This window comes from Gopherus flavomarginatus, chromosome 21 (genome assembly GCF_025201925.1).
Source record: "Gopherus flavomarginatus isolate rGopFla2 chromosome 21, rGopFla2.mat.asm, whole genome shotgun sequence".
NCBI classification, from domain to species: domain Eukaryota; kingdom Metazoa; phylum Chordata; order Testudines; family Testudinidae; genus Gopherus; species Gopherus flavomarginatus.
In genome coordinates this window covers 19168059-19191004 of record NC_066637.1, presented here as the reverse complement: position 1 = coordinate 19191004, position 22946 = coordinate 19168059, and the positions used below count along the sequence as shown (strand labels likewise).

Here is a 22946-nt window from a genome sequence, read left to right as displayed (position 1 = left end):
ATATTTGATTGCTACCCACCCATCCACCCAACAAAACAATGGGGTGGTCCATTATTGTTGCCCCCCACCCAAATGAAAAGAGGAATATCCCACTCTTCCACCCACCCAGCATAACAAGGGTAGAACATTATCATTGGCCTCATGCACCCACCATAACACATTGTCTCTGGATCACCACGTGTGAGCCCCTCTTCAGGGAGAGGATTTCTGCAAGCAGGGGACCCTGTACTCTAGCCGGCAAAGGCACAGCAAGGTCCGGTGTCTGGAAGCTGAAGCTAGATACATTCAATGTGGAAATGGGTTAATTAACCTCTGGAACAGCTTGCCTAGGGATGTGGTGGATTCTCTGTCATTAGAGTTCTTTAAATCAAGAGTGGACATCTCTTATTTCAGTGCTCAGGGCTGGATGCAGGATCCCTAGGTGGGGGTCTCTGGCCTAAGCTATGCAGGTCAGACTGGATGATCAGAATGGTCCAGCCACCCACCATGACACTGGAGTCCTTCATTGGTGTGCTTTCCCTCTGTGACAGTGGCATGTTCCATTGTGCCTCCCGGCATCCATCCACAACGATGGAGTGAAATGATAGGCAGCCGCAGTGTGTGCGCCCAGGGCCCGAGGATGCCAGCTGTGCCTGTAGAGGGCTCTTCCTGCCACTGGCACATAGCCTGGCCTGGCCGATGATTAGCTAGACAGACTTGAAAAGGAAATCAATCACTCTGAGCCCAGCTAGGCTCCTCTGCACTCTGGTGCCATGGCCTGGGCTGGCAAGGGTGTAACTGGGGCCTATTGACCAGAAAGGTTTGTGAATCTGTTCTACCTTTGTGAATCCAAAACAGAGAGAGCAGTGCCCATGGCCTGGGACAGCAGGAGGTTGCTGTCCCTCCTCACTAGGGAGCAGAATGGAGTTCTGGGACAGATTGTGCTTTAATGTGGGGGAGTCTGACGAGTCAGTGCTGTGCCAGGGCCCCAGGCAAATGGACAGCAAGGTCCTGCTCTCAGGGAGGGTGCTAGACAGCTGGGCTGCCCTCTGGGTGTTTGCTTTGGGACCCCAAGATTGGGGCAATGGCTGGACTCTGAACAGGCTCCAAAGATCCAGGGATTCCCAGTCTGCAGCATGGCTCGCTCTGTCCCTGGAGACAAGTCCAGTTTCTGATGTTCTGTCATCTGCGTTCTCAGCCCCATCCCAGGTGGTGGTGCTTCGCCAGGAGAACACGGGTCAGAACAGCGTCACGCTGCTGTGGCATGAGCCGGACCAACCCAACGGCATCATCCTGGAGTACGAAGTCAAGTACTACGAGAAGGTAACAGCGATTTACTGGTCCAGCCCTCGCAGCCTGGCCAGGGTGCATTAAACCGGGGTTATAGCAAAGGCTATAGTTTGCATGATGTAATTACTGTTACCAGCCAGACACATCGAGAGGGTTACTGCCAGGCCCCTTCCCAGTCCCTGCACTGTCTCAGTGAGATCTTTGCCTTGCTCTCCAATAGGACAAGGAAATGCAGAGTTACTCCACGCTAAAATCCAAAGGCACAAGTGCGACTGTCTCTGGGCTCAAGCCTGCAACCCGCTATATCTTCCAGGTTCGGGCCCGGACCTCTGCTGGCTGTGGGAGGTTCAGCCAGATGGTGGAGGTGGAGACCGGGAAAGCAAGTGAGTGCATGAGAGGATGAGGGTGGGGAGAGAGCGGACGTGTGTGCATGGGCGCGAGGGTTAAAGTGCAGCACCCAGTCGCACAGCACTTGGTCAGTGGGCTGTTTACCTTGGACTTCAGCCGGAGCGAGAGTCACCGCACAGTCAGTGGGAGGCTGAAGGGAGAGGAGTAAGCAAATGGGGAGTTGAGGGCAGAGTCAGAAGGGAGCAGTGGTTCTGCTGTCCTGGAAGCCAGGCTGGGAGTCCCAGGCACTGATGTTGGTGCAGCAGCTGGCATCTGAATGGAGAGGTTTGCTTGAGTGATTATGAGCAGCTGGAAATGGATAATGGCACATGACAGTGTAAGCGGGTGTGAGATGGGGAAGGAAAGCTGGGGGTGGGGGCAATTTGAAATCTTGGGCCTGGGACACTACACTGCATACTAGGAGAAGGGCAGAAGAGACCTCATTGGGTCTGCCTTCCCTGCAGAGCTAGCCCACCATCTGCACACAAACTCCTCTGACCTTCAGGTGACCACTGACACATCTCCAGAATACAGGACTTCCCCCCGTCTATCGTCTGCATCCACTTGCCCATCTGTGTGGGTCCACCCCTGGCTGCATCACTCTGCACGGAGATGCCACCTCCACCCCTGTTCCCACCAGTGTCCTCCTGCATCCAGTTTCCTTCTCTCGTTTTCTCTGGACAAAGGCATGTGTGGTGCTGTGTCCCTCCCAGACAGGGCCACTGCTCCACAAAACGAGAACTGTCTGGCTGCAAACCGGACAAGTGGCCTCCCGCAGTGCGATTGCGCTTTGCAGGGAGGATGCAGGTGAAATCACTGCAGTGTGACACTCCTCCAGGGCGTTCCCACAATCCTGCCCTGTGCCCAGAAGGACAGACAAGTTCTCCCACAATGCACTGGGAAAGACTCACAGAGCGTCCCAACTGACTGCAGCACAAAGAACCACAGGACATGCCCCCAGAAATCCTAGCAACCCAGTGAGGTCACGGGAACCCTGGCAGGGTTTTGCAGTGCTTGCTGCTCCCTGCAGGAATTGCCGAGTCGCTGTGGGGAGAAGAGTGACACTGCAACTGTCAGACAGAGGGAACAATTCACCCAGGGCTCCTTGCGCCTTGAGAAGCGTCGTTGCAATGATTAGCGCAAGGAAGTGGCAGCCAGCATTACCGGGTTCTGCACTCATCTCTGCCATGGGTTTGCTGTGCCACACTGGCCGGTCCAGCTCCATGCCTCCGTTTCCCCATCTGTAAGGAGGTCCCTGCACTGGGGGACAGGAAGATTAATTCCTTTCCTGTCAAGATCCTCAGTGGAAGGTCTGGCGATGAGACAGAGTGTTATATATTATGGAATGTACATTCACAGAGGGTGGGTTAGCGGGTGCCTCACACCAAGCACATGTGCGTTGAGTTCCCCTTCTGTGATGTTTCTCTTCCAGTAGCTCTCAGGTACGACACCATGACGATCATCTGGATCTGCCTGACCCTGATAACTGGCCTTGTAATCCTGCTGGTGGTTCTGATCTGCAAGAAGAGGTAGGAGACCCGTGGTGGTCACTGCATGCTGAACTCAAAGACACTTCATGTTGGCTCCCCCTAGAGCTGGGGCAAGAGGCTGCGTTTGCACCACACCTGGGATTCTATTCCATCTGCCTGACAGGGAATGGAGCGTCTTTGAGAGCAGGGGTGGCGGAGACAGAATGGCAGGGAGCAGGAAGCAAACCAAGGCAATGTTCTAAGACAGCATTTCTCAAATGGCCCCAGGCTCACCGCCCCTCCATCACCCATGGCCCCCGCTGCCTTCCCCAGCCCTCCACTGCCTCTGGACCCCACTGCTTGCCTACCCACCTGTCCATTCAGAGCTTAATTTGTCCGCTGGCTTGCCAGGGCTGAGTATGTCAGCTTTCACAGGAGCAGACTTACTTAACTAGCAAGTCTTAAAAAAAACAGCAACCAAAAACCCAAAAGAAACAACAACAAAAAAGAGAAGAATGTACAAAGCACCTTATTTTGTTTCTATTCTGTTTAGGTCCAGTAAAGAATAGAGACACTGTACTTTGTTTTATTACTAAATCTGAAGAAAACCCTGCATAGATAAATTACAATGATTTGGACATGGATATGTGCATATTTATTTGTTTTTCCTGAAGTTAATTAAGTATTTTAGGAAAAATTGTCAGAGCAGCCACAGTGGCCGGAGTCTAAGGCCACCAAAAAATGTCTTGGGAGAACCACCGCGCTAAGAGACCAGAGTGGTCCTGGGAGAGTTAGCTCAGATAGACAAGAACAGGGCTCCCGGTCCCCTCAGAAGCATGACGCACGAGAAGGGGGACCTGGAGCTGATCTGCAATAGGCCTGTTGGGAAAGCAGGAGTCTGGTAGCACCTGCTAGTACCGTGTTTTAGTGTCAGTATAAGGCGGGGGTAGTCAGTCAACAGGCAGACCACGGGCCAAATCTGGACTGCCAGGCACTTTTGAACGTTCCCTGAAATCTTTACATCTATTTATTACCATTGTTGGTTTGTTTATTATTTTCTCTGGAACCTGGACTGTGACTGTACCTTGGCCAAGACATTCAGACTTTGACAAAAAATAATCGACTACTCCTGGAGTAAGGTTTTTTTGTGTGGATTCTGAATCTCAAGACCCTAAGTTGGAAGAAACTGCCTGATGATACCTTGTCACTGTTGAGCATTTTGAAATAAGAGCGCTTATCCCAAGCCAGTGGCAGTGGGATAAGCCAGTTCAAATATTTGAACTTCATTTTCATTGAAGTTCAAATATTTTTAATGAAAACCGCACACTCATGTTTTTTGCTGGAGCTTGGAGGTACATATGTGCTGTCTGTTGGTATTAGCTGTATACCCGTCTAGTACACGCCCTTCTCCCCCAAACTGAGACCGAAGGCATATCCTTCCTGTACTCTGTGAGCATGCTCACAACGAGTTCTTACATCTTCACTCATGCAAATTAATTTTCAACTACTGGACAATTATAGACATTAATACATTATAAATTAAACACTCACCACACACCAAACACAATACAGGAGATCCACATAGACAAAATGAAGTCGAGGATTGCTGCAGATGCAATATTCAGAGAAGTCATAAGCTAGACCTATGCACTGATCCCTTAAACGCCACTAGGCACTCAGAGGCCATAGTAAATATTGGCGGTGGTAGAGTGGCACAACCGTCAGTGTAGACAACTCACTTACAGCTGGAATTTTCCAAATGCGAGAATCGGAACATGGCTGCCCCCCCGCCCCCCCCCGCAGTGTTCTGTGACACAATACCGAGGGGAGCAGAGACACTGGCAGTGCAAAATGCGCAGGTTGGTCCAACCAAGATATTTGATGCTGAGCTTATTTACTGAAGGCCTACAAGCAAGTTCATGAGAGGTTGAGATCAAGAATGTTTTGATAGGTGATTGGTTCCTGTACCGACATCAACGTTCGCTGCCTCTGGTGACGGGATTGCTGAGGTTAAATCTAAGCTAAACAAGCAGCTGCAGACAGAGATGTCAGCTAGACATCCTTCCTAAGAAGTCCTCTGCACAGTCACTGACGGTTCTGCTGTACACTTGCCAGCACGTGGTATCATCGAGGATTTTGTGACAAATTTCAGAATCTACACTGAACACGAGCTAGCAGCAGGTGATGTATGTCTTGTCTCAGACAGGTGCAAATCCTTCAGCACAGTAAGAGTCACAAAATGGAGCAGAGCTACAGGAGCAAGCAGAGTGCATCATTTAAGGACAAATGCATCGGTACCTCCACAGAAAGTTGTCTTGACAGCTAATGAAAGTAAGAAAGAGTTTGATTGGCATCATTTGTGCAGAATTATTAAAAACAGAGAAAATACCTGAGCTGAAATAAACCAGGGATATGTGGTGGTCAACAGAGGAGATATGGCCACCTCACATGAGGCAGCAAAGAACATCCTCAGACATCAAACAGTGATGATAGCAAAAGAGAAAGTGTTGGAAAAGTCGGTATTACCGGATAACATTGACGTATTTCTCTTACTCTTGCATCATTACCTTGAACAGAGCCTAACATATTCAGTGATTATGGAACCCAGCGTCCAAGAGAGAGCTGTAATAGACATCCATGCTACTGCAGAGCAACGCCGGAACACGATACCAGGGCTGTTAGCTGTCCGGGCGCTCTCAAGCTGTGCTACAGTAGCTTCCTGTTTTGGCCTCATCAGAATTACTCTGTTGAAAATTCTGCAGGCTGGGTACTCCCTCTCTCTGCTGGGTGACATCAATGCCACAATGCCTGCTGACGCTGAACAAGCACCCAAATTCCTGGCTGCACACTACAGACAATCAAACTGTGCCCCCATGTTAGAAGCATGGCAGAAATCATGGGCAGGGAAAACTGGCAAAGGTACCATATCAAAACGAAAACCTCAGCTCCTTACCACCAGCAAGGGAAGCACTTATAGGAAATGTCAAACGAGCACATATTCAGGTGCACTGCAGTATGGATGGATACGCAATGACAGTTCGAAGTCTCCATTTCCAAAAACAGAACCAGACAATGGTGCACAGATATTTTGAAGTTAATCAAGAGTAATGGATCCTGTAAATCTATGAGCCAGATTGCCAGGAACCGTATTCTGGGCATGCCCTGGAGGTGTGGAGTGTCGTAATAACCTGACAAAATCAGCTTTAGCATTTGCAGATGAAAACAGGGATGACAAGTAGTATATTACCTGTATTACTCACGTTGGGATGCTCAACTGTTGTTGGAATGAGATAGAACACCAGTAATCGTTTATAATGACTCCAAAATGCGGTGTTTGGTTACAATTATTATTATATTTGTCATTTTGCTGACTAGATACATCAGGGGTTGGCAACCTTTCAGAAGTTAAAAATCAGCTCACGTGCCGTCTTTGGCACACGTGCCATTGGTTGCCGACACCTGAGATACATTTATGATCTGTTGAATACTTTTCACATAATAAAAAGTAGTCACTGTCTCAAATGACAATTAAGGTCTATGCTGTACCTCCAGCCCTCTGCCTCGTGTGCCCCTATTAGTCAAATATGTGTTGTTATTGATCGAGATTGCAAATGTTAAATACATGGATTTCATATATTAGGACTCTTAAGCTTTGATTTTGTCTGCTCCAAATCATGTGAACTTCTGCTGATTTGGGTGGGCCAGCGAGGGTGGGATGAAACATCGGTATTTCAAAACACTCAGCAGTGACAGTGTCATTAGGCAGGTTCATGTAACGTGTGGTCTGGAGATACAGAAGCCACAAAAACACCTTGTCTGGACCCTAAAGTGAGGCTGACCAGAGGGGCTGCCAGACTACAGGTCACGTGCAGCGGACAAACCCAGAGCAGGTGATCGTTGTGAGACGTGGGGCTGGATGGGCTGGTGTTCTCTGAGCTGGTTGCTGTTGAACCGTGGGCCTGGTACACAAAATATCCTGGTCTGGGCAAATCGAAAGCTGGAGGTGGGGGTGAAGATCCGCAGTGCAGCTGTTCTGTGCCCTGCTGTCAGCTCCAGCTCAGCTTCTGAGTGAATCTCTGGTACTGCGCCTTGCTCACTTCCCGGTAACCCGCAGCTGAGTGTGTGTGAGACGGGAGGCAGAGCTGCTGTGTCAGGAGTCTTTCCTCTGCCTCTTGTGTCTCCATGGCAGGCACTGTGGTTACAGCAAGGCTTTCCAGGACTCAGATGAGGAGAAGATGCACTATCAGAATGGCCAGGGTAAGTACATGGAGATGTGTCTGGGGTGAGCTGTTCTCTGCCTCCCAAGCCTCAGCAAGGGCTGAGTTCTGGGCCAGCTACTCCTGGTCTCAGGTGATTTTCCTTGTCCCTCTGGGTATCTGGGCCCTTGGGCTGGTCTGGAGAGATCTGTGTTCTGAAGGGGAAATTTAGCTTCCCTGGAGTTGGGTGCCAGAGAACAGGCCCCCACTGGGGTATCTCTCCGCTGTATCTGGCCCTAAGGAGTCTGAATCACTGCTTTTGGGGCCTGGATTCCTGCTGCCTCTCTGGCTCCCAGAGGGCATTACTGTTTGCTGTTGGAATGATCTCGCTTTTTCTTTCCCCGCTGAACTCTAACAGTGAAGTTCCCCGCGTCAAAGTTCTACGTGGACCCTCACATGTATGAGGACCCCTGCCAAGCCGTGCACGAGTTCACACGAGAGATCGAGGCCTCCAGGATTAAAATTGAGAAAGTCATTGGGTCCGGTGAGTGCCCTGGCTCTGTGCATTTCACACCCTTCAAACTTCCTTCAGAAACCCATTTCTTCCCCTGGCGCTATGGTGCTAATGTTTGTGCAGTACTCTGGAGACGCAAGGGGCTAAATAAATACAGCTCGTGCTGAGCGTTATGATGATCCTCAGTGAGGGTTTGAGCCATTCCGTAGCTTTTTGAGCACAAAAAGCACGTGCAGAATTTTTTAACATATGAAGTGAACCGTCCGGAGCCAGATGCTCAGCTGGTGTTAATCATTGTAACTCAGCTGCAGCCAATGGAACGACACTGACTTGTGCCATCTGAAGGTTTGGCTGTCCAGGCATGAGTATCTCCTCTGCTGCTACCTTGAATTTCACCCCCAAAGTTCATGTCTGGGCTGAGAAGACACTTCAGCCATTTCAGCAAAAATGTTGATTTTTTTTTTTCTGAAAAGTGATATCAGCTGAGAATAGGGGCTTGGAAGGCAAGCACACAAGAGAGAGGGCGAGCGAGCGAGCTGTCAGCTACTGGTGACACCCATGGTAGGCCAATGGTGCACAAAGTCTGAGTGCCTTCCTGCTTGGCAATTGCACAGAACCAGCCAGGATGCGCAGGCTCAGAGCTGCCTGGGAGGTGCTGGGAATTCTCACTAACCAGCCCTGCTCTTGCTTTTCACCTGGCTTTGTACCCACATTGTTGTGAGGGAAGTTGGAAATCTCGTCATAGGACGTGCTTAGCACACCTCATCATTGCTATGCCAGCACAAAGGTGGGTGAGAGTCTTTATGCCTCTGAGGCACCGAGCCAGGCAATGATTCCTTATGGCGAGTCAGTGCTAGGAAATAGAGCCCAGGAGTCCTGACTTCCCAAGCACGGGACCATGCTGCAGCCTTCCTGTTGGCTCTAGAAAACAGGCCCCTAGTTGCTGGCTCTGGACATGTGTTTAGCCTGGTGGCAGAAGGAGTGCGGAATTGGTGGGGTGCCAGGAGGCTGCAGTGAATTGAGAAGCTATGCTCTTTCCCTTGTCTTTTCTTGCTTTGCAGGAGAATCTGGGGAGGTGTGTTATGGCCACCTGAAAGTGCCAGGGAAGAGGGAGCTTCCCGTGGCCATCAAGGCTTTGAAAGCAGGTTACACGGAGAAGCAGAGACGGGACTTCCTGAGCGAGGCCAGCATCATGGCGCAGTTCGACCACCCCAACATTATCCACCTGGAGGGCGTGGTCGCCAGGAGTACGTTTCTGAGTGCAGCGCATTAGAGAGGGCAGTCACATAGTCAGTGCAGGACCATAGGAACAAAAGGGAAGCTGATCTCACAGCCAGAGCCCTCAGGAAGTGCTTTCCTCTCCCAAGTCTGGCAGAGACCTCCTACAACTGAGAGGCCAGTCAGCTGCTGCACAACATATAATCTCACTAATGGGGGCCTTTCACTTTGCTAACCCCGTTCATCCCCAGGGATCCCCAATATAACAAACCCAAATGCAGCCGCCTTTGGGGTGGAATGTGGCAGCCGTGTCACTGACTATTGCAATGCTACTGAAGTGTGTTGGACCGGAATGGAGGCTTCTGTATCCAGTGGGAACTACAGAGGGAATTTAAGGAGATGGGGCACAGATGGCCAATAGGAAATGTGTCCAAAACATGGGGGTAAACATCTCAGGGGTGGGAGCTCCCATGGTTCCCAACAGGCCGATGCCACATCAGAGAGACAGCTGCTAGGCAGGCCTACCAGAGGGACATGTTCCTAGGGGGCCCCTGCCGAAGGACTGGGTGGGCACAGGCAGGTGGCAGTGCGTGGGCGAAGCTTGCCCTGACACTGCCCTCACTCTGCCTGCTCTGAGGGCTTCATTTTCAGGGCTGCACATACAGCACCGAATTCCTGGGAGCTGGCAATAAAGTGCCTTTGGATTGCTACAAGCCAGCAGGCTCAGAATGAAGTCCTACCATGAGCCAGGGTCTCTGCTGCTAGCTTCAGGCTCTAGAGTCTAGGAGCCAGCTCCTCAGCCCAGCAACATTCTCTCCTTTTGACATTCCCGATTAGCATCTTGAAAGGGAGACAGCTTGTCACTCGCAGGACTGCTGCTTTTCTCCTTTCCCTTCTAATGTCATTAGAGAAATGAAGGGTTTATTCCTGGCCGCAGCTCAAACCCCTGGTAGGAGAATGCTGCTACTTGGGGCTTTTCCAACATTCATATGAGAGAGGTGAAATGAGACACCTGACAGGGTCCTTTGTAACATCACATGTAGTGGCTCCCCTCACCCCACTCCACTCTGCACCCCAATGACGGAGATCAGGGTTATTGGATTCGGAGAAGCACTACCCATTAGCATTCATTTTAAAGGCCGCATCGTATTGAATTGTAATGTGAAGTTATAGTTTTAAAAGGCACATTGAAATGCAAAGCATTATGGTAATGGGATGCAAATTTCATTTAGACAATGAAACTGACTTAGCAACAACAATGGCGCCTGTACAGAGAGTGTGAGTAGGATGCATGAGTGTGAGTAGGATGCATGAGTGTGAGTAGGCTGTGTTAGTGCTGTATGCACACACTGACATGGTTCACACACAGCACCAGGATGGGACCTCACCAGCTCTTTGCAGGACTGTGGGACACCTTGATTGTCCCTGTGGCCCTGGATTTGCTTCCCTCCCTGAACCAGGCAGGTACCAGGGCTCCCAGAGGAAGGTGACTTCTCTATTAACTTGACCTCTCTTGTCTCCTACAGGCAAATTGGTAATGATTGTAACCGAATACATGGAGAACGGCTCACTAGATTCCTTTCTCCGGGTAATCAGCTCCTCTGAATTTTTATTCATTGCACATGTCTTCAGGGCTGAGTGGCTGATGAGGGAGAAGAACAGGCTGATCCACGCACTGCGGCCTCATGACCACTGTGACCGCTGAGTAAAAGCTGCAGGCACTGAGGGAACACTAGCTCCAAGGCATCTGCACTCGGTCTCACGCAGAGCATCCTAGTGTGAGAGGCAGGACCCCTGCTGCTGGTGCACAGGAGCATCTGCCAGGCCTATGCAGTGGGAAGAGTGGAGGGTTGGAGGTTGGAGGTGACAGGAGTACAAACTGTCCTTCATTTCCTCGGGCCTGGCCAGACTTGCTCCAAGAGGTGTCTGGGTTTGGAGCCCAAGTGTGGGGGCATTACAGATTGCAACAGGTGAGCTGAGTGTACCTTAATGGGGACAGGGGTCTGGCCCTACAGGTCACAGAGGTCCAAGTCACCATGCAGAATCAGTGTTTGTCAGGTGCCCAGCGAGAGGCCAGGAATAATGTCAGGGTTGTTTTCTCTCCAGAAACATGATGGGCAGTTCACCATCATCCAGCTGGTGGGCATGCTGAGGGGCATTGGTGCCGGCATGAGATACCTCTCTGATTTGGGCTACGTGCACCGGGACCTGGCTGCCCGTAACGTTCTTGTTAACAGCAACTTGGTCTGCAAGGTGTCCGACTTCGGCCTGTCGAGAATCCTCGAGGATGATCCGTATGCTGCGTATACCACCACGGTACATTCTGCGCTTTCCCTGCCTCTTTCTCTGTGCTGAGTCATAAAGAACAGCAGGCATTCCACGCACCCTTCAGGGAGAGAAATCACAGCCTGAAGCCAAGTCATAAAGCTCAGCCTTAGCTCCACCCTCTTGTGCTGGTGCCATGAAATATGGAGCCCCTTAGACCATTATAAATGATCTGACAATTCATATAATACAAACTCATTTTCTATACAGCCGTCCGTGAAGGGAGTTACAGCACAGTGTGAGCTGGCACCTTTCCTAGCCTGCTCTCAATTACAGTCCACACACCGTGCAGAATCCCAAATCACTCTCTTCATACCCTATCTCCTCTTTCCTCCCATCTCCTATGTAACTGGGTGAGGTAACAGCTCATCTGTCTCAGGGAGTTTCACACAAATGCTGCCACACTGTTACGTACATACAGTCTCAGACTTGGCCTGATGTTTTAATCTCAGTGAGATCAACAGAACAAGCTGAGTTTGAAGTAGATTGGTTCAGTAGTTTAAAAATTGTTTAAAGTTATTGAGTCCCATTGCTGGCTGGAGCAAAGGATTTCTTATTTTAAGAAGAGCTAGCAGTGACCCCCAGATTTAGGTAACCTAACATTTCTGGTATAGAAGATTCTTGTGACCTTTTTATGAGGCACCCTTACCCCTCCATTATATGTTGCAGGCCTTTGACATTCTGCTGGGACAAAGCACTGGAGCTAGAGATGTGCCTTTTGCTTGTTCCATGAAATTCTGTTGAGGTTTGGCTCAGACAGAAACGTAAAAATCACCATTTCCGTTCTCGGCCTGAATGGCTCAGCTTGCCAGAATAGTAACTCAGCACAAACATTCTAAGGACAAGCCCCGGCTTCCACCAGAGCAGCAGGAGTGCTGGGAATGAGGATGAGAGCTGGACAAGGCTCCCACCCTGACCACACTCCTTCCCTGACCTGGCACATGGGGTAGGAGCCCATCCCCCACTCTAAGGGCACCACATGGGGCAGGAGCCTATCGGTTCTTGGCATGGGAGGGGTGAGAGAGCCCACCCGTTCCCCTCTGAGCTAGCAGCCTTCTCTTCATATAGCAGGTACAGTGGGTAATGTGGTCTGTATGTGTTACAGTAACGATGAAAGTTCAGGGTTCAAATCCTGCTGGTGCTGCATGGTGGGATGGCTGGGTTGACACAATTATACATCACAGGTTTTGGTTTTTCTTTTAAAGAAAATCTTGAAATTACAAACAAGAACTATGTTAAACGAACATACATTAGATTAGAGCAGGGATCAGCAACCTTTAGCATGCGACCTGTCAGGAAAAGCCGCTGGTGGGCCGGGACAGCTTGTTTACCTGCAGCATCCGCAAGTTTGGCCAAGCGCAGCTCCCACTGCCCGTGGTTCGCTGTTCCAGGCCAATGGGGGCTGCGGGAAGCGGCAGCCAGCACATCCCTCAGCCCACGCCACTTCCCGCAGCCCCCATTGGCCCGGAACAGCGAACCGCAGCCAACGGGCACTGCATTCAGCCGAACCTGCGGACGCTGCAGATAAACAAACCATCCCAGCCCACCAGCGGCTTTCTCTGATGGGCCATGTGCCAAAGGTTGCCCATCCCTGGATTAGAGAGAAAAGGTGGGTGAGGTAATATCTTTTATTGGACCAATACAAGTCAATTACCTTGTCTCTCTAATATCCTGGGGCCAACACAGCTACAACAAACATAATTTGGATCAGTGGTTCTCAACCAGGAGCACACGTACCATTGGGTGTTCGCAGAGATCTTCCAGGGGGCACATCAGCTCATCTAGATATTTGCCTAGGTTTACAACAGGCTACATAAAAAGCACTAGAGAAATCAGTATGAACTAAAATTTCATACGACTTGTTTGTATTGCTCTATATGCTATACACTGAAATGTAAGTACACTAGTTATATTCCAATTGATTTATTTTATAATTAAATGGTAAAAATGAGAAAGTAGGAATTTTTCAGTACTAGTGTGCTGTGACTCGTATTTTTGTGTCTGATTTTGTAAGCAAGTTGTTTTTAAGCAAGGCGATCCTTGGGGGTACGCGAGACAAATCAGACTCCTGACTGGGTACAGTTATCTGGAAAGGTTAAGAGCCACTGATTTAGGTTACAAAGTCAAGCACGCAAAAATTAGGAAATGCCAAATTTACAGTTGCCTGCACAACATCACTTTGATCCCTGTTTCCATATGTAACCCACTGGTCAGTGCCAGTCTGTGTCATGTGTCCCCCTCTGCGCCTGCCCCCCATGGGGTATGGGGCTGTTACAGCTCTTCTTTACAAATGCTAACTATTTAGTTCATGCTTTCAGCTCTGGAGGGTTTCCTGCTCCAGTACCTGAAGTGTTGGCCAAGGAACATGGTCACATATTATATCCTCATTCACTGCACAGGATGGACACAGAAAGGTGGAGAATTAAGGCCACGTGTGTAACTGTAATGCTGACATTTCTTAACCTTTGAGTGCTCGACTTTGCAATCTAAACAGCGTACTATTAACGTAGATCGTGTGTGTGTGTGTCTGGGCTTTCACATCTTGCCTAAAGCCACCCAACGGGGAAGTAGGAGGGAGAGCGAGAAGCCAAGGATCTCTGTGTTTGGCTGCTCCTTCCCCCGGGATAAACATGCATCCTCCAGTGTCTAATAATTTCCGGGCTTGTTTTCCCTGCTGGGCTTGCGTGCAGGACACCCTGCAGCACCACACCAGACACCTTCTGGATAGAGGCTTCGTTCCTCAGTGAGCGGTAGGAAGAAGGGGCCCAGAGTCTAGGCTTTCAGGAGTCTAAATATGAGTCCACTCTCTGCTTTATTGTCTTCCTTATAGCCAGCTCTCTGGGACACCTGCGGGCAGAGACCTTCCAGCAGCCAGGCTAAATTCTCGGTGCTTTCAGGTTCAGTCCTGCGTGCAAGCAAAACTGTCGGTACTCGGCCTTGGTGACACAACAAGATTATCCTGGCAGGGCTGGGATGTGTCACATGACACAAGCCCTGAGCTGGTCATTGGCCCTTGTCAATCCTGCTCCAGTTTCCAGATCTACCACCTGCCCCTAGAGTGCCCTGCACTCTAGGGTAGACTAGGACAACTTTACCCAACATGGGCATTTGCCACTGAGTGAGTCACTAGCTGAGGGTTTCCAGATGTCCTGGGCAGACACACTCCATTCACCTTTGCGTCAGCGGTGCTAGCGATGGGTGCACGTCCGGTCTCGAGCCCGATGCAGGGGCAAGAAATGGTATTTAAAATTCATCCGCTTTACCACGGTTGGGGTCAGGTCATATTTGAAATAAACACATTTGCTCAGCATCAGCGCCTGCCCAGAGTCTACTGTTAGAAGCCAATCCTGTGTTCTCATGCTGCCATTGCTAACTGCTCCAGAGTTACCTGTGATAGTATGGCAGGGCTGCATCTGCACTGGCGAAGCCAGGACTCATCGCTCAGCCTCGGAGTGCACCCGCGCAGCCAGGCTAGGGCTCAGCGTGTCTTCTGTCTAACCCTGTTCTGAGCTGGCGTAGCTGACACGGTGGTGGAAATGCCTGAGCCCTGCCTGCTGTTGCTACTGGTAGTGAATTATGGGTCCCACTTTGCCAGTGTAGACAACGCCCAGGAGAGGACGGAGCTGCTAACAATTCACAGGAGGGAGGAGGAACCGCATGCCCTTCCCAGTTAGATGAGCTCCTCCGCCCAGCGAGGGAAGGGAGGGAGACCATTTACATTCAGGCCCTGCAGTGCTGCTGGTGCCAGTCACCGACCCAGAAAGCTGGGGGGTGTTCTTAGGGCATGGGTGGGAAGCTGCCTGTTCTAGGCTCAGTCTTACAGCACTGGGAAGGGCCCCGCCTGGGGTCCATTGGTTCTTAGGGCTGACACTGGGTGGTACCCAGTGGCTGTGGGTTGGATCCTCAGCACCGACAGGGATTGGGGCCTGTTTGGTCTCAAACAACGGAGAGCCTTGCCTCAGGGAACTAGGCTAAGCAAGATCAGGCCTGGGAGCTTTTTGCTGGGAGACCCGGGAGACTTCATGGTGTTTGAAAGCACAAAGGATTCAGAGATGGCGGGTCTCTCTAACAGACTGGCATGCTGACAGTCACGGAGATGCCAATGGCAGGCTCCAGGCTGATGCGAGTGGACATTCCCCATGCGTGCCTGACCCCAGCTCCTGCTCTGGAGCCGTGAGGCCCAGCTCTGGCTCTCCGCAATAACTGCTGAATGGCCTTGCTGCCCAGGTGCCAGCTCTTTGTCCTGGGTGGAGCCTGTCCAGACAGTTACCCTGTGTTCTGTGTTTCAGGGGGGGAAGATCCCCATCCGCTGGACGGCCCCCGAGGCCATCGCGTATCGCACGTTCTCCTCAGCCAGCGATGTGTGGAGCTACGGCGTCGTCATGTGGGAGGTGTTGGCCTACGGGGAGCGGCCCTACTGGAACATGACCAACAGGGATGTAAGTGAGCTTCGTCCTGCCTGCGGCTGGGCTGGTATCAGGCCGGTTCCCTCCCTCCCTCTGCTGGGGCGGCACCTCCTGTTAACTGAGTGGTCGTGAGGGCTCACGGCTAGATGGAGGCCACTGGGGAAGGGGTCCAAAGCCAGAGTGTAGTTCTCTGGGCAAAAGGCAATGCTGCCTCTCCTTGCAACCCCACGGGAATGGAGCTTGAGACTTTCCACTGTCTGGGAGGAGCAACCTGGGGCCTCAACACCGAGCTCAGCCGAGCCGTGAAGGGGGATTGTCAAATACCCTGTGTGAAAATATCAATGTGTTTGCAGTCCTTCCTTCCACATAGTGTGTGTCCGTGCCCTGCAGCGTGTTACTGGGGGTCCCCGCCTTGCTGGGTGTTACTGGATGCTACTGGGTGTCCCTGCCCCACTGGGTGTTACTGGGGGTCCTCGTCACTGGGTGGCCCCGCCCCGCTGCATGTCGTTTATGTGCTTTAGTGGGGTTATGTTAGAGGGTTGCCGAGATGAATAAGACAAAGGAAGGGAGGGGGCTGGCGAGTGTGGGGGGTTGGCGCAAAGAGCCAGGCAGCCTGAGGGCTGGTGTGTTCACCGAGAGACATCCGGAGAACAGATGCCTGTTACCACCAGTGGCCATTGGTCGCTGCTTGAGCTACTCCTGCAGCTGCTTTGCCAGCTTCAGTCTGTGGCTGGCTCCACAGAGCTCTGGAGCAAAGAACCAGGGCGTCTCACCCCAAGCAAACCTTCCTTTCAGGTCATTAACTCAGTGGAGGAGGGCTACCGCCTGCCTGCCCCCATGGGCTGCCCTACAGCCCTGCACCAGCTCATGCTGGACTGCTGGCAGAAGGATCGCAGCGAGCGGCCACGCTTCTCCCAGATTGTCAGCATCCTGGACAAGCTCATCCGCAACCCTGAGAATCTCAAGTGCACAGCCACGGTGAACCGGTAAGGCTGGCCACAGCCACGGGGAACCGGTAAGGCTGGCCACAGCCAAAACGAGCCAGTTAGAGCTCTGCAGGTGGTCTCAGCACCTTCTGCTCATAGCCGTGGTGAGCTAGAGAGACTCTTCACCCAACAGCATCAGCCAGTGCATCACAGCTACGGTGAATCGGTGAGAGACTCTCTTGCCAGATATGACAACAATGGCTTCTCATTGGCTAACATTGGCCACTTTATGGCCTGTTCTCTATCTAGAGCCTCATGCCAAGCCAGAGCGGACAGCGAGCTGGTTCACTGCCATGGTGAGACAGTCCGAGACAGAGCCAAGCCCAGGCTCTGAGCTGGCACCGGCCACATCAGGCACTCACATGCCACAGTGATGGGCAACACAACGGATGGATCAGAGCCACAGAGAACTACTTAAAGCCGCCGTCCAAGCTAGAGCTTATGGCTAACACAATCCAGGCCATAACCATAATGAGGCACATTAGCCTCCCACCCTGAGTGGTGCTTATGGCTTCAGCGCAGTCATGGCCACAGGCCTGGATAACACCAGCCAGGAGAAGAAAACAGGCTCAGCCGTGAGTGGAGCAGCTGCATTTCACACACTTGGATTCACATCCACAGCCCATCTCCATACAAAGCTCAGTTGTGCACACAAAATACACCCAGGCACCAAAGTGCATACACAATACTGAGCCCTGGCACTGTGGATACCCCTCCCGCAACCCTCTCTTTGGCTCTGCCTGACCAGAGAGGGCCCCAGCCGTGGAGAACAGTAATTGTGCAATGGTAGAATAGTGTTGGGGCATCAGGCTGCCATCCCCTGCTGCATAGCCTGGGCTATGGCTGCTTTTCCGGTACCTTGACTCCACTTGCTGATCTGCCCCTTAGCGCTAAGTTTATGCCGTTTCTCTTGTCTTCAAGGTTCACCCAAACTCCCTTTGACAGAGGCCTTTTTGATTTCACAAGCTGTTTTACCGTGGAGGACTGGCTGGAGTCCATCAAACTGGGGCGGTATCGGGAGAACTTTGCTGTGGCCGGGTATTCCTCGCTGGGGATGGTGATGCGGATGAACATCGAGTGAGTACGAAGGGGGAGAAGTGACTGATGTAGGCCATGATGTGCTGACACCACGCGTCACCCCCATCACTGTCTGCTGCCCTCCTACCTTGGGCTCTGTAGATCTTACAGGCTAAGCAGTGTTAGGCCTAGTTAGCACCTGGAGGGGAGAAAATCCAGATACCAAAGGAAGTGGCGTTGGTGCCTCTCTCCTGGGTGCTCTTCTTTATGGGTCAGTCCTGAGCCAATGCACCAAGGTGATGCTAAGCTCTGTGTCTGTGTGAGTGCACGTGCATAGGGCTCTGTGTGTGTGCATGCATGGGTGCACGGGGCTCAGTGTGTGTGCACGTGTGGGTGCATGGGGCTCAGTGTGTGTGCACATGCGTGGGTGCACGGGACTCTGTGTGTGCACGTGCGTGGGTGCACGGGGCTCTATGTGTGTGCATGCGTGGGTGCACGGGGTTCAGTGTGTGTGTGTGCGTGGGTGCATGGGGCTCTATGTGTGTGCATGCGTGGGTGCACGAGGCTCAGTGTGTGTGCGTGTGTGGGTGCACGGGGCTCTGTGTGTGTGCATTCGTGGGTGCACGGGGCTCTGTGTGTGCATGCGTGGGTGCACGGGGCTCTATGTGTGTGCGTGCATGGGTGCACGGGGCTCAGTGTGTGTGCATGCGTGGGTGCACGGGGCTCTTGTATGTGTGCATGCGTGGATGCACAGGGCTCCATGTGTGACAAGATGGTGTGTCCAGCAGGGTTGGATGGGAGGCTGCACAGTGGAAGCTCAGCGAGTGTGAGACCATTGCACATGATTGCAGAATGAAGGGATGCACATCGGAGAAGCTGCTGAGTGGACAGGGCTGTCTGGCCATCTGTCTGTCCGTCTGACTGGGTGATCTGTGAGCAGCTCCAATTTCAGAGCATCGCTTTTGCTTGCTCCTAGCGTGTCAGGAGCCATTTCCCCTCTGCCTCCCTCTACCCCTGGGAACGGCGCGGGGGCAGTGGCCCTGGGGTGAGCCATGGAGACTGATAGCCAGTCACTCCTGAGAACAGCGTGTCAGCCCCTCAGGACCAGACAACGGCAGTTCCACTGCTGGCAGACGAGTGCAACTGAGTCAGTAGAGAGGGAGCCCTTTGGCCTGGCTTGCAGCACGGGGAGCCGGGGTCTGACGTTGCCTTTGTTTTCACAGTGACGTCCGGAGCCTGGGGATCACCCTCATGGGGCACCAGAAGAAGATCCTGAGCAGCATCCAGATCATGAGGTCTCAGCTGCTGAACACCAGTGTCCCCAGGCGGCACCTCTAATCATCAGCTCCCCAGACCCAGCAGCTGGCGTTCCAAAAGCACTGATCCTGGCAGAGTGGCGGGCAAAGCCGGCGGGAGAAGCACCGAGCCAGAACCTCGAGCCTCTGTGGCTTTCCATTGCCTTGCTGGGATTTGCGCTCCCAAGGGAAAGGGGAAGAGCTTTCCAGGTACATTGCTAAATCTGCTGGCTTCTTCCTCCGGCTGAGGGTAGGAGCAGCCTCCAGAGCAGGGCAGGCCACTTCATTTTCCATCCTGTGTCCCTGCTGGGCCGGGGCTCCTAGCATGGCCTAGCTAGGGGCTGTGCAATAGAAGGGGGCAGCACTACCGACCTGCCCCAGCAAGGGGCGCGCCGCTCAGGCTGGGTCCTGCAAAGGGAGTTGCACTGACTGACAGCGATGGCGGGAGCAGCCGGGCAAGTCTCTTCCGTGTGTTGCTGCTGACTGTGTCTGAGCTGCTGTTGTACTGCCTGGAGGCTTAGCTGGATCTCTGAGCCTTGCAAGGCTCCCCACATCATTGCATGGCAGAGACAGCAAAGTGCCTGCTCTACCCAGGACCTCCAGACCAGCCCCTCCACAAAGCTACCAGGGTCATTGCCACTGCTCTCGAAAGGGTCACTGGAAGACTGAACAGTCTTGAGCCTCCTGCAGTAGTTTCTGCTGGTGCTGTGAGCGGACAAGACTTCCTTGGAGAGGGGCCCAGAAGCACTGGCGCGTGCTCAGGGAGATGTGAGAAGTCCTGTCAAAGGAGAACCTGGAACCAGCTAGGAAGTCACCACTTCCTGAATGCACCAGCACTGAACCTAGCACAGGCAGACCAGGGTCAGGGGAGAGCATGTGTCTTAGGCCTACACGCTCAGGTTTCCTCCCCGAGCCCCAACAGAGCAGAGGCCAGCAGGCTTGTGTCGCACGAGGGGCCGCATCCTCTCTCACAGTCCTGTCATGTCTTCTAAGGGGGGTTTACTGAACTCTCACGTTGCCTAAAAACAACCAGGGGCTGCCGGCAGCCAGTCTGCCTTGCTGTGCTAAGAGTGCCTGGCCAAGCCTCCCCTCCAGACAGTCACCAGCGGCACCGCTCCCAGCAGCACGCCAAGCTGCGATGCCCCCGCCCAAGGCTCTGCTCAGCTGTCAGATCCTGGCTGCCCCGCAGGTGAGGGCTTCTCCAGGCCACCCGGACAGGAGCTTTGCCAGCTCCCTGCTTGCGCCCCCTGCTGGTGAGCGTGCCCCCAGAAGGCAGCAGGCCAGTGCGCTGAGGTGCTTGGACGAGTCGAGCTGCCCCGAGGAGAGACGTGCTCGAAGCGGAGGGACTGGCGCAGGCTGGAGAGGAAAACCGGCCTCTTGCTCCCCTTTGTAAATATGATTTTCTACCGTGTTCAAAGCTGTTTTACTACATTGGACTTTAGACATGCAAAAATGGTCTCAAAGCACAGAAAGCCCAGCCCAGGGGCTGGCGGCGCTGCCAAGCCTCTTCAAGGGGGCATGTAGCCGGAGCTCACTGGGGGACCCCACTCCTTGGGGCAGGGGAGACAAGCGCTGCTGTTACTCGTGCGTCTGGGACCCACGCTGCCGTTTCGCAGGTGAGGCCGGAGTCCGCTCTCAGCGACAGCAGAGGAAATCCAGAGTCACTCCGTTGGTTCCAATGGAGATACTCTGGATTTACATCAGCACATGTGATGGCAGGATTTGGCCCGAGGTCGCCTTCCAGCAGCGCCAGATAAACTGGAGGATGGTGGGATGTGGGGGAAGGGGTTAAAGCCATTTTCCAGTCTGCAATAATCCTGGCTAAACTGAACCCTCCCGGGCTTGGTTGAGTTTTCTATCCAGGGCATCTACATGTCAATTCTACTCTGAGACTATGTCATGGGCACTCTACTGCTTCCTATGGAAGCTCTTCTGAACAAGGGCCAGATTCAGTATGTGGTTCTAGTTACATTCCACCCTCTGTGCACGCAGACCACTCACGCGCCAATCCTAGGGGCTGTGTACTCGGAGTTTACGCCTGCAGCACACAGGACTCCCAGGGCAGAGGGTGCTGCCTGGGCCCTACCCGCCCTGCAGCACACAGAACGCCCAGGGGCAGGGTGCTGGCTGGGCCTTACCCACCCTGCGGCACACAGAACGCCCCTGGGGAGGGTCCTGGCTGGGCCTTACCCACCCTGCGGCACGCGGAACGCCCCGGGGGAGGGTCCTGGCTGGGCCTTACCCGCCCTGGGGCACGCGGGATGCCTGGGGGAGGGTGCTGGCTGGGCCTTACCCACCCTGCGGCACACGGAACGCCCCGGGGGAGGGTCCTGGCTGGGCCTTACCCGCCCTGGGGCACGCGGGATGCCTGGGGGGGGGTGCTGACTGGGCATTACCCGCCCTGCAGCACACGGGACGCCCGGGAGGGAGGGTGCTGGCTGGGCCTTACCCACCCTGGGGCACACAGGACACCCCAGAGGGAGGGTGCTGGCTGGGCCTTACCCGCCCTGCAGCACACGGAATGCCCGGGGGGACGGTGCTAGCTGGGCCCTACCCCCCCTGCGGCACACGGGACACCTGGAGGGAGGGTGCTGGCTGGGTCTTACCCGCCCTGTGGCACATGGGAAGTATAAGGGTGGGGAGGTTCTGGATAGATCCTGGTTCCTGGAGGGCAGAGGGTTGGTGGATGGTCCCTAGGGACACGGGGGTTGCTGGATGGGTCCTGGTACCCAGGGACAGGGGGTGAGGTTGCTGGATGGCCCCAACCCCTGGGGATGGGAATTGCTGGACAGAGGGTGGGGGTTGCTGGCCAAGTGCTGGTCCCCGGCAGAGGAGTGTTGCTGGATGGGCCCTGATCCCCAGGGACAGAGGGTTGCTAGATGGCCCTTGCCTCTCTCTTCCTTGCCCTTCTTTTATGGTCAGAGTCTGCACCTCTTCCCGGACAATAAAACTCTTCGTATTGCCCAGTTCTCTGTCTCTTATTGACAAATGTGTCATGCTGGGCTCCTCTCCCAGGCTACAAGGGCTGATGGAGCTGCTAAGGGATTCACAGGCTGCTGCTGCCATTCCTTCCAGCAAGCATGGGGCTGCCCGAGCGGACTTGCCCAGAGAAGTCAGCACCTGTGCCCTTCTCTGGCCCCACACAGTGCTGCACACACAGGACTGCACACACAGGACTACACGCACAGGGCAGGTCTTTCGGTTATTTTACATGTGAGATTCTGTGAGCAGCTTACCTGCTGGAGGAGCATGTTGAAATTGGTGGGAGGGGGGCGGCAAAGCCAATATGAGTTATATAGTATGCATGGGTGCGTTTGTGTGTGCACAGCATGTGTATGCATGTATGTGGGTGAATGCATAGTGTGGATGTGCATGTGTATGCATAGCATACTTGTGTGTGAGTGAAAGCACATGTGCGTGTTTGTACATAGCATTCCTGTGCATGGATGTGTGTATGAGTGCAAGCATGTGCATTTTGTGCATAGTGCGAGTGTGCATGTGTGTGCATAGCATGAATGTGCATGTGTGTTCATAGTGTGACTATGGATGTGTGTGTGAGCGCATGCCTGTGTGCATAGTGTGAATGGATGGATGAGCATGTGTGTGAGAGTGCATGCACATGTGTAGCATGAGTGTGTGTGATGTGGGTGTGTGCATAGTGTGAGAGTGCATGGCTGTGCGTATCTGTGTGAGTACATGCGTGTGTGTGCGTGTGTGTGTGCCTGGGTGGGGAAGAGAAGAGTTAGTGTCATTGCTGCTGTTGTGATAGGCCAATCCCATTTCATCCTGGGTGGAGGTGGGATGGAGGAGTCTCTCTGGCCAGGTCTGGTCAGGACGTCTCTGAGAACCAGGAGGACAAAGGCC

At 53.1% G+C, this 22946-nt stretch overlaps 1 protein-coding gene across 5 annotated transcripts in view; it reads left to right on the top strand.

Annotated features, from left to right (window-relative positions):
• Positions 1-21262, top strand: part of EPHA8 (EPH receptor A8) — a 125279-nt gene extending 104017 nt beyond the window's left edge. For 3 of the 5 annotated variants that reach the window (XM_050931189.1, XM_050931191.1, XM_050931192.1), the window contains 12 exons: positions 1178-1302; positions 1490-1652; positions 3089-3185; positions 7315-7382; positions 7740-7865; positions 8897-9082; positions 10580-10641; positions 11160-11369; positions 15668-15817; positions 16580-16770; positions 17692-17847; positions 19011-21262. In XM_050931189.1, coding sequence (XP_050787146.1) covers positions 1178-1302; positions 1490-1652; positions 3089-3185; positions 7315-7382; positions 7740-7865; positions 8897-9082; positions 10580-10641; positions 11160-11369; positions 15668-15817; positions 16580-16770; positions 17692-17847; positions 19011-19125 — 1649 coding nt within the window. In that variant the 3' untranslated portion in view covers positions 19126-21262. Of the gene's footprint in view, positions 1-1177; positions 1303-1489; positions 1653-3088; positions 3186-7314; positions 7383-7739; positions 7866-8896; positions 9083-10579; positions 10642-11159; positions 11370-15667; positions 15818-16579; positions 16771-17691; positions 17848-19010 lie in introns of those variants that run through there. The other 2 variants (XM_050931190.1, XM_050931193.1) reach the window with 2 other exon arrangements.
• Positions 21263-22946: the final 1684 nt, after the last annotated feature.